The sequence below is a fragment of the Myotis daubentonii genome, chromosome 7 (genome assembly GCF_963259705.1).
Source record: "Myotis daubentonii chromosome 7, mMyoDau2.1, whole genome shotgun sequence".
Classification (NCBI taxonomy): Eukaryota; Metazoa; Chordata; class Mammalia; order Chiroptera; family Vespertilionidae; genus Myotis; species Myotis daubentonii.
This window is the reverse complement of record NC_081846.1, coordinates 8,222,011-8,241,656: the sequence shown is the minus strand read 5'-3', so window position 1 is coordinate 8,241,656 and position 19,646 is coordinate 8,222,011. Positions and strand designations below refer to the sequence as shown.

General features: G+C 40.6%; 1 protein-coding gene across 10 annotated transcripts in view; it reads left to right on the top strand.

Moving 5' to 3' along the window:
- The window catches only part of SATB2 (SATB homeobox 2), a 184,478-nt gene that overhangs the window by 90,264 nt on the left and 74,568 nt on the right, over nucleotides 1–19,646 (top strand). For all 10 annotated transcript variants that reach the window (XM_059702663.1, XM_059702661.1, XM_059702662.1 and 7 more), the window contains one exon: nucleotides 6,314–6,416. In XM_059702663.1, the coding sequence (XP_059558646.1) occupies nucleotides 6,314–6,416 (103 nt within the window). The remainder of the gene's footprint in view (nucleotides 1–6,313; nucleotides 6,417–19,646) is intronic.

Below are 19,646 nucleotides of genomic sequence, written 5' to 3'. Positions count from 1 at the left end.
TTTTTGTGATAAAATACATATAACATGAAGTTTATCTTTTAAAACCATTTTTAAGTTTACAATTCAGTGTCATTAATTACATTCACAGTGTTGTGCAACCATCACTCCCATCTGTTTCCACACTTTTCATCATTCCAAAGAGAGAGTCTATGTCCATGAAGTTATAATCCCCCGTCCCCTCTCCTCCTCAGCCCCTGGGACCCCTCTTCTAGTTCCTGTCTCTGTGAATGTGCTTGTTTTGGCACCTCATAAAAGTAAGGTCATAGAATAATTCTCCTTGTGTGTTGGCTTATTTCAAGCATGTAGATATGTTTTCAAAGCTCTGTCCCATGTCCCTAGTTGCGGTTTTACTGTCAAGTATTCATGGAATAAAATGACTGACCAAAGTTACAGAACTGCGAACACGTGACTAGGTTTCCAGTATGATGGTGGAATAGCATTGCTAGTCTTCTTTAGAAAGAGGCTGTAAGATAATTATTTCTGTTACCCCTGGCAAACATGGTCCATTTGGGGATCATTAAATGACTAACTTACATGTACCATATGCCAACATAATTGGGCGGTGAAATCAGGCAGCCAGTTGGGCCAGGAGAAGAAAACCAGTTGATTGTGTCTCACCTACAGACAAGCAGATGATAACTTCTGGGCCAGTCCTGTGCTAACCAGTTGCCAATTGTCTGTTTAGTTGAATCTTAAATTTGCGTATAAAGTGAGGATGCACCCTGTCTTGTAGTAACCAGCTCTCAGTTGTTATTTTCATGCAAAGTTGTTTTAGTTCGAGGCCCAAGCTCATGAGCTCAGGTTGACGGAGGCTCTGGCAGCTTGAAAGAACACCTGAGTGGGTGATGGAGGGTCCATGCGAAGTGATTGCACAGAGGGGAGAGAGCCGGCATCCATTGATCCCGCATCTTGTGTTAGCACTTTTCCACGCATCATCTCCCCGAATCCTGACACCCTTCCGAGGCAGGTGTCCGCACCCCAGGCCCCCAGAGGAGGGGCCACCATTCGATAAGCAAGCCTTTCCGCGGTTATTTTGGGGCTTCTTACGCCCCAAGCCCGGAGGAAGTGGTTCTTTCAGCGCCGATGGTAATGGTTTTCCACTCGGATCACACAGATCACGTAGCTCAGAAAGGGCTGGAAAGCCATGGTGGGAGGCTGCCGAATGGCATCGAGTGAGTTTTTCATGACCAAGTAACTCCTCCACATCAGGTTTTGTTTCTCGCCGTACTTAATTGAAGTATCCTTATCATCTCATGTTCAGGATGTTATTTAGCATATCACAGAGCAGCACGAAGAAGCCGAAAATGAGCAAGGAACGCACGCATTAGTTATCGCCTGCGTCATGCTGTCCTCCAGGTTAGCGTGGGCCAAGAGGCTGGAGATGCCGGCTTCTCCCTTACTCTCACACTCTTCTTGCTAAACAGGACATTTCCACTGGCAGAACGTCTAACCATCCACTTTGCTTTTAAAATGTTCTTTTTTAGAGCAACGGTATTATGTGTCTGCAGGTTGGCTACTCTTATTATAACGTTCCTGTTCAAACAAATCTCACTGAGCCACGGGGAAGGCAGTGAAGAACAGACTATTCTTTTATCTTTCTCTTTTGGGGGAGGGAGAGGGGATCCTCAGATCTTTCTAAGTGTCTTGTACAGATCATCTTAGTTCATGGTTATTGTTTTGCTTTTCCTATTAAGTTTGATTCCTTAGTTTTCTCTGACTCGAAACTTAATCCGCTCATAGAAGGGGCCTGAGGTCACACCGTTGTTTTACTTTCCGTCACCTTGTTCCCTGCTTTGTCTAAAGAATTGATTGCAGTGTCCAGTGTTGAGCGTGTGCTGGCAGATGGAGGTGGTGGGGAATATGTCCTTCCTTTCATTCATTCTCTTTCCTTCTTAAGAGACCCATGACACAGTGGGGCCTGGTAGTGGTGTCTCTTTGTGGGGCTACCCATTGCTTTTTGACTTTGGACAAGATGCTACATTCTGAGCTTCGTGCCCTCAATTTGAAAATTGGAACCTTAGTTCTAATCACAGGTGACATCTGTTCTCTGACTAGTGAAAAACACACACGAATGTGGTTAACATTTGTCTGAGGAACCTAAAACAAAATTTCTTTTTAGATAAGGCAGTCAGTCTACTTAGCTCTCATAAGTACTATTAGCAGTATTATGATATGCTTTTGCAATTTGGCGTGGAGCAAATTCAAATGAGCTAGTAAAGTTTGGAGTAGCTAGTTCTGGTATATTTCGATTTCTCAAATACCTCCTTTTATATAAAAAACCCCCCCAAACTTGCAAATATTAGTGGCAAATGATGTGTCAGAGTGACTGCAAATGAGGACACTTTGATTATACACCCCATCTACAGTCTTCATATTTATAATCTCGTGATTAATTACAAAGAAGTCTGGAACTTCCAGAACATTTCTGTAGTTGGCAGGACCTGTTAAGCCTTCCTATTTATTTTAACACATAATATTTTCCTATAAAGTAGCTGTGGTGTATCCCTGTCTATGTGATGTTCCTGGCTGTGACCAAGTGTCTGAGGTGCTGCCTTGACTTCCCATTGTATGTGTGTCCTCCCATTCTTTCTTATAGCCTGCTCCATGCAACATGAAATGAGCTCAGCCCTAGCCAGTATGGCTCAGTGGGAGGAGCGTAGTCTTGCGGACTAAAACGTCCCAGGTTTGATTCCAGGCAAAGGTTGCAGGCTCAGCCCCTGGTGTGAGGCATGCAGTAGGCAGCCAATCAATGATTCTCTCTCATCATTGATGTTTCTATCTCTGTCTCCACCTCCCTTCCTCTCTGAAATCAATAAAAATATATTTTTAAAAAAAAGAAGAAATGAGCTCAGTATATGCACAGTTACTTTAATATAACCCTCCATAAAGCACAGCCCTTTGGTTAGCCAACACATAACAGTGCACTCATCTTTTTGACGTGTATCAGCATGGCGTTATATTGACTTGGGCACTCAGGGTTTGGTTGCATTCTGGATTGGAAGAGAACTTTCCTGTTCATTTATCAGGAAGGTGTGGGGATGCTAAAAGTTCTGTGGTTGCTTGAGAATGACTGGAAAACATAAAAGAGCAACGGAAACTGCAGAATTATATACGTCTTTGAAAAAGCAGTAAATGGAAATTAGATCTTTTTGGCAGGGTAGTAGGTGGGGGAGATTTTAATCATTACTCATTCCATTTTTGCAGCAACTATCTCATCAGGTCTAACATGCTACTGATGTAAGATGCGTCTCAGCTTCAGGGACGGTAAAGGTTTAACACATGTGGTGGAGAACGGTGACACGTGGCAAACCCAGGTTCCCTGTGCCCGCCCTCTGGGCGTGCTTCCCTGTCAAGGCCGCATGTGCTGCGTCTGCCTTAGCCCCTTGCAGTGTTGTTTATAAGGAGTTAAGTTTCGATTTTTTAAAAATAAGTTGACATTAAAATGAAGTTGACCTTGTAGTATGCATCCAGAATATTCTAGTGAGGCCTAGTAACTCAGACTCGGGCTATGAGAATGTAACAGTCCAATGTAGGGTTAGGGCATGTCCATGTTTGAAACTGAAGTAATAGGGCATAACATGACCTTGCATCTAACACATCCCCAAGATGTACCTCTTCTGTCTTTAAAGCTTTTGGGGGGATTATACAACCTTATATCAGTAAGACTTCTCCGAGTGTCAACTATGTGGAAAGACCTGTAGAGAACTAGTAGGAATAAAATTTGCCACAAATTGGAAGAGATCTTTCCAGTGACTAAATATTCCCATTAGCTAGGAAGCTCTCTTCACTTACTACCCATAGTTCCTTGGCTCAGTTTATTTTTTGTTCTTCGATCAGTAAAGATGAAAACCAATGTATAGCGCTCTGGGGAAGAGAACAGATCTGGCTGAGTCTCCGTAGCCACCTCCTTTTTAATTGAGTGTGAGTGTGCCCCCAGCGGAGGACTGGTGACAGAGCCATAGAAAGCCAGGTGTTCATCTCCTCTCCACCTGGGTCGACGCTGGCGTGGGGCTGTGTCAGGGAAGGTGCCTGTGGAGCAAAGACAAAGCATGAAGGCAGGGAATGTGGACACGTGGACACGTGGACACGTGGACGGTGTGAGGCCCCGAGTGATTGGGTTGTGGCCCGTCCTAGGGCGGAGGAGTTGAGCTCCGGGCAGGGCCTGAGGCACTCCCCACCTCAGTCTTTCTGCTGCAGCAGGAAAGGGGACCCATCTGAAAGGCATTTTTGGGAAGACAGGTGCTGATGCTTCTGAGCTCACCTTCCTTTGCTCTGGATGTGAAATCATTTGCAGCAAAGGCTTAGTGCTGACTCCTGCGTGGCTGCGTAGCCAGGGCCTTTTGGGGGGATAGCATCCCTACAGACAGCCTCCGAGATGACCAGTCCACTTGCCATGGTTCACAGCCACCAAGGTGACGGTGCCTCTACTCCTAGGAGGCTTTCACGTTAAATCTTCCGTTATTATGACATTTCAATTTCGCATTTTAAAATTTCATCGCTGTCCCTTTTCATCTCTTATATTCCAGTGACTCAGCTACCCCACATCAGCACTGTGGTAGACATGAGGGAGGAAGAGAAAATGGAAACAGATACAGTCACTTCATCCCAGGTCTGGGTATCTCAGACCAGGACACAGAGAACAGCTCAGCCAGAGGGCACTGGCCCAGCTAGGACGAGACTCCTCCCCGCTTTGTTAATAGTATCCACAGCAGGCCCCCCTCGGGAAGGCTCGGGTCCCACAGATCTTCCAGGGCAGCGGGCGAGGCCCGAAAGTTCGGCAACACACTCAGGCGCTCCGAGGGCTGCGCTCAGATCCTGAGTTGAGAGTTCTCCTTATTTCCCCTTGGAGAGCAGAGCTGTCACTTAGAGATCAGCGACCCGGGGAGGGTGGCCATCTGCTCAGGCGAAAGGGCCCAAGGGGTTTCTGGGAATTGAATTAGGGCCCCTCCCCCACCAGCGCTGCACACTGATTGGAGAGAAGGAGCCTGTGGGCTCGCAGAGGGCGTGGTTTCCAGTGGGCGGCTGTGAGGACCATGCTGGCGCTAGAGCCGCCTGGTGGATAACGCGCCATCCTCCGTTTCATCAGCTCCTCTGCAGCAACCCCAGGAGACGCCCTAAGATTTCGCTCAGCTGCGTTGTATCTGGGGGGCCTGTTCTAGAGAAAGATGAGTCCAAGGCAGGATATAAAACCTTCAGAGCTCCTGCATTGTTTGTGTCCATTTGTTTTTAGACAGAAGCTGCAGCAATAAAACCTATTTATAAAACAACGCCTGCCCTATCACACTCATTGAGGTATAAGTTACTGTTTGCCACCAGCGCTAGCCCGGGCATGGTATATTGCCTGAAAACATAGCTGTAGAAAATTTAAGGTGTGTGATCACCATTTTAGTTTCTCAGTGGTGAATGGGTTATGTTCCCCTTCTCTTGCTACCACAGTCGCGGAGGAGGAAGGGAAGGAGGAGGAGGAGAGGAATCCAGCAGGAGGCACTCAGAAAGGCTTAGCTTGGATTCATTTTTGGTTGACACATAGTACAAGTGTTAGGCCTAGTTTCCCTGGCTCCAAAATAGCACTGTTAATTTTTTCATTGGGTGAATTTTCACACCAGTGCTAATCACACGTTCCTATAAATTATATTAATTTAACTTATTTCCCTAAACGTTGTTCTGCAGCGTGCAGCACGGATGTTCCCTGGCTCTTGGCTCTCTGGGCTCGCTGCAGTTGGAGAGGGAACAGGCGCATCTGAAAGGCATTATTGGGTGACAGAGGCTGCGGCTTCGGGTCTCACCTGGTGCTCTGGTTCCTAAATCACAACTGTTCTCTCCCTGGGCATCTGCCGTGCGTGGCCTGCCCACCCATCTTTGACATTGTCCCTTATACTTTGACACGTATTAGTTAAAGGGGTAGTAAATTTAGGTAATCATGCCTTTTTTTTGGTTAATATATTTTTACTAATTTCAGAAAGGAAGGGAGAGAGAGAGAGAGACAGAAACATCAATGATGATAGAGAATCATTGATCGGCTGCCTCCTGCACGCCCCCTGTTGGGGATCGAGCCCACAACCATGGCATGTGCCCTTGACGGAATCAAACCTGGGACCCTTCAGTCCGCAGGCCAACACTCTATCCACTGAGCCACACCAGCTAGGGCTAGGTAATCATATTTAGTGTTCAATAGTTTAGTTTGTAGGAGGGTGAGCCCTTCCAACTTAAAAGACAAAGGAGATTGGTGTGGGCGATCGTGTGCCCTTTTTTGTCCCTAAAAGAGAGTCCTCACATTTATGAAAAATAACTGTGTGTTTTTTTTTCTTTACAGAGTATGATTTCATCCATTGTAAATAGCACATATTATGCCAACGTGTCAGCAACCAAGTGCCAGGAGTTTGGGCGATGGTATAAGAAGTACAAGAAGATTAAAGGTAAGCTTTTTATTTTTGAAGCCTATTTTCAGTTTCTTAGGCTAATGAGTTGTTGAGTCTTTGGAATTTATGCTAATTTTAGGTGTACTTTTAAAATAAAATTTTATGTAATTTTTAATAAAGATAATATTCTTAATATTTCCATCAAGAGATCCAAATTGACTTCCTTAAAACTAAGATGGTATTAGAACTAAAAGTAAAATTCTTTTTTGTTGTTGTTCTGTTTTGTTAATTCTTACCCAAGGATATATTTTTTCCATTGGTTTTTAGACAGAGTGGAAGGGAGGGGGAGAGACAGAGAGAGAAACATTGATGTGAGAGAGATACATCGATTGGTTTTCCCTCATATGCTCCCCCATCGGGGCCTGAAACCGAGGTATATGCCCTTGACCAGAATCAAACTCAGGACCCTTCAGTTCGCAGGCCAGTGGTCTATCCACTGAGCCAAACCCACTAGAGCTAAAAGTAAAATTCTTAGCATAATATATGGGGTTTATAGTTTTCACAAGAGATGCTTGTGGGGGTTGAGATCTTTCAAAATATTTTGAAATGGTTTATTTCACATAGGCATGTTTATTTAAAAGCTAATCAATAAATCATTTCCACTTATATAGTAATGAAAGTTTAAAAGCAGTCATTCTAGGTTAAATCAGCACTTGTAGTTTAAGTAGCAATTACATATTAGAAGGATTGTTGTGGTCCCAGGAATTTTGGAGTCAGAAATGGAGTTTTGCTGTTGTGTGTATTCGGAGACAATTCTAGAGCCATCCATGGTTAAAGCAAAGGGACTTGTGTTCAAATCATTATCTTCCATTTGCCAGCTGTGTGAGCTCAAACACATTTCTTAACTTCACCAAGACTCAGTTTCCTTATCTGAAAGTTGCAGTGATAAAAGTATCTAAGTTGCTGGCTAGCTAGTATTAATAAGTTAATACTAGCACAAAGAAATCTCTTAATTAGTAGCTCTCCTACTATAACAATAATTAATAGCAGTAGTTGTACTACTAGTAATGTCTTACATGTGAAATTATGTCTGGTCCTGAATATACAGCTCTCTTATAAAATAAATGTCATGCGATTTAGACCATCCAGTCCTTTAAATATATCTGTGATATTTGGCCTTTGCACATATGTCAATGTTGGAAAAATTACGTTGTTCTCACCCCAGTTCAAATGCTGTTCAATTCAAATGCTGCTGGCCACTGAGGGCACTTGGGGAATTTTTGGTAATATAATAGGTTGATGTTCACAGGTATTTCAGTCCATATTTTGCATAGTTATGATATCATCCATCACATTTCATTGTAGGTTCTCGTAGCCTTGTTGTCAGTTCACTGCCCTATTGAGGGCCAGTGGCATGGTTGGTGGGTAGTAGGTAACAGTGAAGGATGGATTTACTTGTTTTACTACAGCTGGTTCCTCTCGGGGTTCAGAGTGTAGAAGGGGCGCTTGCTGGTTGTTGAACATTTGGGAGTTAGTTTACCAGGTTGCCTTTGGAGGCACATTTTTTATTACAAAGGAATGAGAGCATTTTATGCTAAGTATACAACTTATAAAAATGTCAAAATGTTGAACTCCCAAAAGAAATGAAATCCACTGGAGATTGAGTTCAGATCTCTTTCTTTTCAACCTATTCTCAAATTCTTAGGACCTTCTAGATTCTGGCTCGGGCACTTGCTTTAGAATATTATTAGTATTAACTCTTGTACAGGATGCGATGAACAACTCCTCGCCACAAGACATGATTGCATGGTTCAGAAGGGTTTCTTTTCTGTAAGTGCTGTCTCCAAGTTTTTCTTTTAGCATAAGATGGTTCAAGTGCTTGAACATACCCTCTTCGGTTAAAAATCAACAGAATCTCGCAGCTCCAAGGTCACTTGTGGAATCCCATTTGCTCGCTGTTACGAGAGAACGGAAGAGCGTGTCCTCCTTTAGTCATCTGGAGTGTAAGCCCAGATTCAGAAAGACTGGAAACCCTTCAGTTTCAGGATGGCCACTACAGAGAGTGCGTGTGTCTGTGTGAATCTGTGCACACACACCTTAACCCTTATGGCTTCTACTTTTCTCTTGTTTTCCTTAGGAATCCAGGGTTTTTTCCCTCTTTCTTTTCAAGATAGTAAATGCACAGTTAAATTGTTTAAGTGCCGTAAAAACAGACTAAGACCTTGATTTCAATCAGGGGTCAAGGATCCACATACCTGAAGAGGCTGCCAGACGCTGTGTACACATGCTGTTCAGGGAGATGGAGCTAGTCATTCCTGCGGAAAGCGTGTGTATGCGAGCGTGTGTGTCGGTAGGAGGAGAACAGGGAAGGTTAAGGTATGTGTGAAGTAAACACAAGCTGCCGTAAAACAGTTCAAGTGGTGTTGATGCATCAGCCCAGGGGGTGGGAGGGAAAACAAAGCATTCGCGGCAGGTAGGAGGGTGCGCAGAAAACCCACACCCGAGAAGAGTGTTTTATTAACTCTCGACCCCCAGAGAAAAGCACGTGTTGGACCTATACAGACACGGTTCATTGGCTAGGAGCTTTATGCTCCGAATAGATGTTGCTGTGGGGGATCCTCTCTCATAGAATCCAGTTCTCACGAGAAAGTAATGATTTTGTGTGTAAGATTTCTGTTTGTGTCCATCCATTTTCAAAATGAAAAAATAAATAAATAAATAAATAAAAAGAAGGAAATGAGTAGTAGCAAACCCAGAATTCCACCTCGGGGCTCTTCCTGAGAGCTAAGTCAGTTCTCCCTCCTTCTGGGCTTCCTCCCCACCACCCCTCCCTCCTCGCTTTCAGCCCACAGTTACCTAGTTACATGTCCCATGGCTGATAGTCAGCGTGGAAGGAAATCTCACGCTAACTCACTGATGTCCCAAACTGAAGGCCGGCTGCATTGTCAAGTATGTTTCCTATTATCTGCTAATGTCTGTTTTAATAAAACAGTGGGAACTAAATGGTTGCTTCTTAATCAAAACCATGATTTCCTAAACATAAGCCATGTGATTCTGTTACAAATTGCCACATATAGATCTCCTAGGTCAGATTTTTTTCTCTCTTCTCATAGAAATAAATAAACAGTAAAATAATTATATACTCGGAAAGATCAAAGTAAATATGACTAAAACCTGGCAAAAATAAAAGTCTACTGGAAGGATTAAAAAAAAAGATCAGATTGCAAATTCTATAGTTAATGCTTAAATAAATATGAGAAAAATGAACAATCAATAACTTGATATCATTAAAAACAGATGTAAAAACTATATACAAATGGAATTGTCTAAATTTTGAAGTAAACATTTTAATGTGCGTTTTTTGAATTTGTTGTTCTTAAAGCTAAACTATTTACACTTATTTTTTAAAAAGACCTAAGTTGGTTTGGGTTAGCCTGTTAACTTTATTTTCCCCAGAGATCATAGCAGAGCACATTCTGTTTACCTTTTTCCTTTAATTTCAAAGACAATCATGGTCGACGCAGACATATTTGAGTTAACGTTAGTGTTCATTCATGGTGGATGGGAAGACAGTGTGTATACTCTGGTTTTAAGGTCCAGAACTATGAGCCTACATCCCATGAAGAAATGAAGCGGGTGAATGGGATAGTAGGTTGGTTTAGACAGCAATTTTTTTATTGCTGTTCATCTCATACTATAATTGCTTCTGGCCTACATTTTACAATGTAGAGCAGTAGCTTCAAAGTATAAGGAAAGAAGCGTGCATGTTGTGTAAAAGAACAAAAAAGGGTAATATCAACAGTTGTTTAATGTGGAGGAGTTTTAGTGTTAGATACAAGGATAGTCCACAAAGACCTAAAGATGTTCATGCCATCACATTATTTTCAAGAATTCTTGGGATTATGTAGGATTTACTCCGTCAATTTTTCTTTCATAGGTTCTATACATTTTATTTTTTGGTTAATCCTCACCTGAGGATATTTTTCCATTGATTTTTAGAGAGAGTGAAAGGGAGGGGGAGAGACAGAAATATCGAAAGAGACCCATCGATTGGTTGCCTCCCGCATCCACCCTGACAAAGGCCAGGGATCGAGCCCACAACTGATCCCTTGACCAGAATCGACCCTAGGACCCTTCAGTCCTCAGGCCAATGCTCTATCCACTGAGCCAAACCAGCTAGGGCTGTTCTATACATTTTAATAAAAAACTTATTTTTAACCTAATTCTTCTTTTGTGTTACTTACTTTTAGGCAAAAACTTTCCCCACCATTTTTATGAAACTAAGTGGAATTATGAGGGCCATACCATTAGCAACGATACTTTTATGGCAGTCTACTCATGCAGGGGATTTTATAAGAATAAGATAGTGACAACAAAGAAGGGCTCTTGTATTTTAAATCTTTCCTAATTAAAAATTAACAAGTTAAAAAATAATTTTATATCTAAAGTGTTTTGCACTTGGCACCAAACACCAAGTGAACTGTTGTCTCTGGTAAGGTCGAGCTCAAATACTGTGACAAGTATTTAATATGTCACAGAATTAGGGGGTCATCGCAAGTTCACATGGATACTAGTGCATATCGGGAAATTATTTGTGTCATAAAATAATACCACTAGAATGCATGGACCTAACCAAACCCCATAGTTTGTTCAAAAAGCAAAATTATCCCCATCACTTTCTTCTTCTCAGTCATTGCTCAAGAATCCCCTGATTGCTAGTTGTCTTAATTCTATTTGTTTATTTGAGTTTATTTAGCAAAATATTAAAAAGCTGGGAGCAACGAGGATGTTAAAAATCAGAGTTCCTTCCCCAAGCCTGGTTTATTCTAGTAATCAGTATTTTATCTGACGCTGTCTGATCTAGTCCTGCAAGATCAAACGTCCAGGCCAGCGCGCAGACAGTAAACAAAGCCCGGGAAGGGTTTCAGTAAACACAAAGATTAGATGTTGAATGGAAATTAAACTCCTTGAACTAGTCCTCTGTACTAAAGTGGTTAAGTGGGTTGTGATTAAAAGAAATAAGTAATTATGATCATTATAGCTGAAATGATATAATGTTACCACATTTAAAGCACCTCTTGTACCCCAAAATGATTGTGTCATTTACAAAGTGGTGCCTTCGAGTTGCATAGAGGAGTCAGTGTCCTCTGACCTGGCTCCAGGAGGCGGCCCTCGCTTCGCCACGGTGCTGTCGGTGGTCAGGACAGTGCCTTTAATCAGCGGCCGGGACTGCTGCCCCTGCTGGTGCTGGGCTCTCGGGAGGTACAAGTCACTTACTGTTGTCTACCTTGTTCTTCCTCCGCGTTATGAAAGAAACGTGCTTTCGGCTTTGGATCTAAATCCAGGTGTTTGGCAAGGAAGTTTGTCCCCTGCTTATACTGTACCTTGCTGACAGTAATGCCAGCATCAGGCCCTTGAGTTTCATACCAACATTGGATTCCTGGAAATAGAAACATCACTTTCACAGTCAACCACTTTTTATCTTACTGGTTTTCCAACACTTGGAAGAGCTTGCACAGTTTCACTGTGACAGTCCCTGCTGAGCTCGGGCGACTGTTCACCAGTCCCCGTACCCTCCCTGGCCTCCCTACTAGAAGCTTCCTGGGAGAGTCGGCATGTGGAAGAATGGCGCACGGAAAATGCCTTGGACCCTAGCTCAGATGTGGGCTCATTCCTTACTTATTCCAGGTAGCTGCTTCTTTAGCCTGAATATGTTTATTCATAAATATTTAAGAAGTAAAACAATTGTTTGTCAACAAGTCGTTTGTAGGTTAAAAGAAACAAATTTGCTATCTGCTTATATTTATACTATTTATAAGCCATTTAAAATACATGCTTAAAAAGGATAGAATATCTGCTTTCCTGGCTTCCTCCTTTCATCCATCCATCCATCCATCCATCCACTCACCCATCCATCCATCATGTATGCTTACTGTTTGAAAGGAGTATAAGACACAAGGCCTGGTTTCAAAAACTCAATGTTATATATGAAATAATGACTATAGAATGTAGACTTTTTGTCACATGTTTTGTCATTTAAAAATAAATTTATGCATCTGCTTTATATACCTGACAGGATGCATAGTGGAACAGGTCTCTTTAATTCTTAGCATTTATTAGTACTTCCAGCATGCTTTCGATTTCCCATAGTTTCAGATTTCCACTTGTCTTGCCCTGAACCAAAATTAAAAACTCAGAAACAAAGATATATCTGGCGGTGACTGATGAAGAATCTACAGAGTTGTGAAAGAGAATTTTGGTGTTTAGACCAGAAAATGTCTAGCTTATTTAAAATCTGGCATGATTGTAGTGATGTCCTCTAATTTGGCGGGGGTGGGGCGGGGACCAGTTAGTTAAAATCAGAGAATTCTCTTGGTTTCTTGATCAAAAATCATTTGTTTTTCTTCAGACAATTTACCAGGTTGAAAGCTGAAAAGCACTTAAGTTTGCAAGGTGCTCAAAGCTCTTAAGTACAAATGCTGTGTAAGATGCTGGGACTAGCATGACAGTTGCCCGTGGTAGACAGTTTAACCAGCTGTTTGCCTGACTGATGATGGGCCATCATTTTAACTTTTGTAAGACTTGGAGGTTATCTGATCTTGGAGTCCTGAAGTCCCAAGAGCTTGAGCATTAATCTAGAACAGGGGTGGGCAAACTTTTTGACTCGAGGGCCACAATGGGTTCTTAAACTGGACCGGAGGGCCGGAACAAAAGCATGGATGGAGTGTTTGTGTGAACTAATATAAATTCAAAGTAAACATCATTACATAAAAGGGTACGGTCTTTTTTTTCAATAGTTTTATTCATTTCAAACGGGCCAGATCCGGCCCACGGGCCGTAGTTTGCCCACGGCTGATCTAGAATCACCTGGAATACCAGTGAGGCTATGAGTGCTAATGCTGGCCCTTCAACTCTCACCTTTCTATGTCCTGTGTTCCCCAGTAGTCTCGATTCTTGAATAACTCCCACTAGATTAGTAATTCTTTTCAGAAACATCCACTGTGTGACTTCCTCAGAGCCCTGTGAGTGTAGGACCTTGAACATTGTAGGTACTTAGTAAATAGTAATAGAATTAAATTATGTAGATGAGCTTATTTGAACATATGTGCACTTAGAACAGTTTTATTTTTGCACATATTATATCGTGACTGATCTTATTTATTATCTGATTTTTCAATTGAGAGAAAAAAGAAAATACTGGGTTGTTTGAATCATTTTACAAATGTCCTTTGCCAATTAGTAATCAGAGTCATTCTCTTTTTCTGCTAATTAGTTATTGAGCTGAAGATTTAGTAATAGTCACTTCCACTGAAAGAGACACCTGTATGGAGTAAAAATTGACCATTTATATAGCCTGAGGAAAACATGCCTTTGAGGTTTTTCTAGCTAGTTTATTGAGTATTTTCCTTAAGAAATGGCCTAAGACATTTAAGTTTTATAAAATCAGAGTAAAAAAGAATGAATCATAGGTTGATTGTTTCCTTGATTGATTTTTCTTTAATAGGTTTGAACTAAGGAATTAATACACATAGAAAGCTAACTGGCAAAGATAGAATGCTCCCAAACAATGATGCTAAGTTCCTGAAATGTGTTTTTCCTTTCTCATGTGTGAATTCACCTCTGAAACTATAGCTTCAGATTAAAAGAAAGAAGAAAAATAAAGACGTTATTACACATAAGTAACTTTATCCTATACGTACAGTTATGGGAATACTTGAAGTGATCAATGATTGTCCACACTATGATAAAGCATTGTTTGAAACCAAAGGGACAGTAATGTTCAGGGGCAGCGTGGGTAAAGGTGGATGGATAACGCTCACTTTTTCCATGGAACATAATGGGGTCCTATGAGCTTTTACGGCCAAAAAACAGAGGTGTCCAGATTCAGGTTGCTTTATGCTAGACATATATGTGGGTTTTTGTGTGGATCTTAATATGACGGAAAAAGGAAGTTGATAATAAGGGGAAAATACACCTAAGAACAGTCATCCAGACTTATCAGTGCCGGCTGGTCCACCTCACTTATGGGCCTGGAGGCGTTTTCCTTCCAAGCCTTGTTTTATTAGGAGTTAACAAGTTGGCTTTGAATGGCTTGCTCTAGGCAGAGATTTGCAAGCAAGTTCTCAACCCAGAAACAGATTCTCTTGAACGAATGTAGAGAAAAACATCTTTAGGTTTTGTGGTCCTCAAAGACTTAGCTTTTCTTTTTTTGCCCCCAGCCCTTTCAGATGCCTAATATTTTCTTTAATTATATTTAGTGAACTCTCTGGTAATAGTTGTGTGTGTTTTTTTCCCCCCATCCAGTGCTGTGGGATTTATATCTGTTATATATGGGATATTAGCTTTAGCTCTTTGAAATCATGTCTGTCTCTGATCGTGTTAACAGAAATTGGTTTTCATATAACAAATTGCCTTTGTACCTGCAGTCATTGAATAGGAGAGATTAAATTAGAAGTGTTTTCTGTGATTGGACATAATGGGTATTGGCAGATGGGATGCTATTCTGGGTTTTGGGGGAAATTAGTGTTATATTTACACTTTAAAAAGAATTTAACTCAGTGATAGATTTTGCCTGAATGGTAGGGTTGCTTAACGTCAATATGTAGTACAGTTCAGAGAGAGGGTCAACATCAATATCAGGTAGGACCATATGAAATTGCCATTTTTTGCAGGTCAGACTGTTGCATATCAGCCATTCCATGTAATGGAGATTCCGGGGTTATTACCATGTTATGTGAGTGTGCATACCCATTTTACTTTGTGTTGGCTACGTGGTTCTAATAAGCACTTCATATTTACAGCGTTTATGATGAATACTTGCTGAAGGTCTTCATTGTGTGAGTCATGTCATTCATCAGTCAGCTGGGACCCATGTTGATCACACTCATTTTGGGACAAAACTTTTTTTGGCCACAAGAAAAATAAAAGAAAGAGGGATTCATGAAAATAAATGTAACGAGTGTGAATTTGTTTTAGATGACTGGAATGAATTGATAATAAAAAACGAGACAGGGATCCAAAGGAGTTATGTTTGATTAAATAGAAAAGCATTTTAAATCATAGGCAGATGTTGCATCTACGTGTACTAAACAGTTCAATTATCAGATACAAATCCATAGGTGGAGTTTTTTTATAAAGCTGATATTATTCAGTACTTTATCTCCAGGAGCTGACATCATTCCCAGCACATAACAGTTGATTAATAAACATTTATTATACGCATTAACACAATAAACAAAAGTGAATGACCTTGTTTTATGGATTAGCTAAATCAGTGACTTCATCACTTTTTAGAACTGACCATCTGCTTCAGTCCGTCACCTCAAGAAGGTGACAGGATGTTAGTGGAGGCATGAGGTTGAGCTCTCACCATTCAGTTAACTCATCCATACATGATATCACCTATGCATGTACATGCCACATGCATGCATGCATGCACACATGCATGTACAAACAGGAAGTAGGACTTATCCGTAGAAAAGTTGATTAGTCCTGACTCACACCCTAAAATTAATGATTATCACATGACCCAAGTTGGCAGTTTAGCATAATCAGTGGCACAAAGGCACTACTGTCCTGAAGACATGGGTTTGAATTCTGATTCTTCCTTTGATAAGTGTGTGACAGTACTTTCTGAGCTGCTTCTTCAATAAAGTGGGCATGATCATATCTCTGTTATACAATTGTTGTGAGAATTAATTGACAATAATGTGTAAAGGGGTTAGTTCAGTGCCTGATGTTACCTACAGTGCCAACATGTTTTAAAAGAGACATATTAGCATGCTATGACAATTTTAGTACTTATAATAAGAACATTTTTCTCTAAAGGAAATCCATTAAAAAGTACTTGTGAAATATTTAGGCTCTAAGAATTTGACTTTGAGTTATTCAGAGAAAGAGAAAAGAAGTGGTTTTCCCTGGCCTTGTGCTTTGTTTATTATGCTAATGAAGCTAGAGCCAGCCCTAATCCTTTGACTGTTCCTAAATATTTATCTACATTTGGACAGATATTTGACCTTGAACAAGTTATCTGACTTCACTGGGTATTAGGTAGGATCACTGTGGACACCAGGTTTTGGGGCTAATGAGCGGGGAGCAAGGACCTTGGAATGGAAGTTTGGAAATCTAGGGCAATGGTGTGCTCACGTATCATTTCTATGTGCTCAAGGTTTGGATATCCATTTGAAATTTTCATTTTCATTGGCAACCTTTTTACCAAGAGTGCCAAAGGCAAGCCTATGTCTTATCTTGCCGAATCACTTCCAGAGAGCTTTCTGAAACTAAAAGAGTCTTTCTTTCTTTTTTTTTTTTTTTTTTAACTTGGCTTATATTCTTCCATTCAGGATTTTAGGAGATATTGTGTGGGGGATACTTGAGGGTTTTTGTAGCAGTCATTCATGCTAGTGAATGCCTTTGCATGAGCATCTTAATGGTTTAAGGAAAAATCCATAGATCAGAAATTCTAGAAATTTCTCAGTGTGAAACTGTTTACTCAGTTCATTGCTTTTCACTTACTATAATTATGGACAGACCCCAGGGGTTATTTTCCAAAAGAACTGTGTTAAAGTTTGCATTGAAATACTAGGTTCCTTGTTCTGGAAAAATTATCAGTTTTTTAAAGCAGTATTGGTAGATTAGCTTCCAAGAGCAATACTACAGCTACCACTATTACCACTACATAAGCTACTAATATTCTTGTTGCTGCATGGAGTTTCACAAAGAGAGATGTCTTAGCAGAGTCCTAACTTCTTGCCAGAATGAAAAAACAGAAGCATGTAGTCTGAGAGAGGGAATTGTTTAAAAATCCTATCAGGACTCTAAGATGCTATTAGGTAAGTAACCTGGAAGCTTGATTCAAACCCAGTTTACAGGTAATCCTCCCCATTTTACAGGTAATCCCCAAACACTCAACAAGTTATAACTCAGGCCTTAAAAGTCCCCGTTTGCTCTTCTTTCCACCTATCCAATAACATCTTGCTCTGATTGGCAGGCACCTGTGCCTATCAGATGCTGCTTATAAATGCTCAGAAAATACATTAGGGGGCACTTAGTCCCTGGAGTATGTGTTTTTTAAAAATTATTTTTTAAAAGTTAGAACATGTTGATATTTATCCATTCTCTGGAAGATAAAAACAAGCCTTTTAAAAGTACTGTGGGACACTTTCCTTTCTTTCGGTTCAGGTAAATGTAACAGGTGCACAGGCACACCTCTGAGATGCTGCGGGTTCAGCTCCAGACACCGCAAATCACAGGCAAGCGAGTCACATGCACGTGTTTGTTTTCCAGTGCATACCAAAGTTATGCTTACACTCTACTGTAGCTTACTAAGTGTGCGATAGCATTATGTCTCAAAAAATGTACATATCTTTAAAAATATTTCATTGATAAAAATTTCATTGCTCACCATCATCTGCGACTTCAGCAAGATCTTTTGCTGGTAGAGGGCCTTGCCTTGATGTTGGTGGCTACAGATGGATCACAGATCACCATAGCAAATATAGTAATACTGAAAAAGTTTAAAATTTTGTGCGAATGACCAAAATGTGATGCGGAGTAAGCAAATGCTGGTAGAAACATGATGCTGATCAACTTGCTTGTCACAGGGTGCCGCAAACCTAAAGTTTGTAAAGAAGTGCAATATAGCCAAGCGCAATAAAGCGAGGTATGCCCATACATTTAAAGCATATTCTATTCATTGTGTTTCCCTATTTTTTATTTATAATAATTTTTGACACTTAAAGCTGCATTTGTATAACGCTCCTGTGACTTTAATGTCAAGAGTTGTGATGTGAGATTAAGGCATTTTCTTTTCCATCAATTCTGCCTCCTGATTCATGGGTCAGAGTGTGAACTCTGAAGCCTCATTGGCAGAAAGGGAATAGCAACATATTCCTGCACATACCATGAAGTATGCAATTCTGTATTGATAATGAATTCTTTTAAACGGTGGGGGTGTGTCTTTAAGTTTGGTATGATGTAACATGGCATAGTTACTTGAAACCAAAGAAAAGATTGCAATTCTTTAGGTGCCCTTTAGGAAATAGCAGACATTGGCCAGGACATCCTAATCAGGAAATTTTGCAATGAGTAGCCTTATCTGTCAGTCATATTGATACGGATAGTTTTCTGAAATTTACAATGGCACTTTCACAAGAAGCTTTTATGTAGATACTAATCATGTAAATTTTACAATTCTGAGATAATAATAAGCATCTGGCATAATCTCTAAAGATACTAAGTAAAAGCAAAGGCAATGTAAACATTGATCCTCCAGCTTCAGTGTATATAACAAATCTTACGTGGAATCTTAGTGCACATAGAACACTAAGAGATTCTGATTCTGGGCCTATGAATTTATGTTTCTAACAGTCTTTCAGGGGAGATGGTTATAAATGGTTAAAGGACCATATTTTGAGTATTTCTGAAACAACTGAAATATACAGTGCGCATTCATTCATCTCTGTCTACACACACACACACATGACAAGATGAATGTGATAGTAATGGCAAACATTGCATAGTGCCAGGTATTGTTCTAAGTGTCACCAAATATTAGCTCATTTAATCCACACAATAATCGTTCATCATAGGCACAGTTATTAGCCCACAATAAATATATCGGAAACTAAGCACAGGGAAGTTAAGTAACCTGCCCAAGGTTACACATCTACCAAGTGGTAGAACTGAGATTTAAATCCCAGCAGTCTGGCTTAGGAGTCTGTGCTTATAATCATCATATCATACATCTTTCCCAACAGATGAAAAGATATTTTCCCAAAATGGCAATAAAGAAATTACCAAAAGTGTCAGATAGGAATATAAGACAAGTTATGTGTGTGTGTGTGTGTGTGTGTGTGCATATATAGTATTGAGATATATATAGATATAGATATAGATATAGATATAGATATATAATCAGGATTTGCAATAATTAAAAGAAAGACTTGGCTTCCTGGATGTACTATAAAATTGCTTGAAGTAACATGATATTTTTGAACCAAATATCTTCTAATTGGAACGAGGATAAATCTCTTGGGAGGAGCAAAGCCTTCTGAGGTATGAACAGCCTGCCATCGCCCCAAATCATGGGCGTTTAATAGCTAGTGGTCAGAGGGTGCTCTTGGTTAGTTCATCAACTATGAACTTGAGAAGACTTTGGGGTCCTGAGCACTGGATTTTTAGGCATTAGTAAAGTTGGGGTGATGATTTCCCCGCGTCATTCTTAGGAGTAAAGAACTTGGCTTTTATTAGTAGAGCTGCCAGGGACTGAAAAACATTGACTCAGGT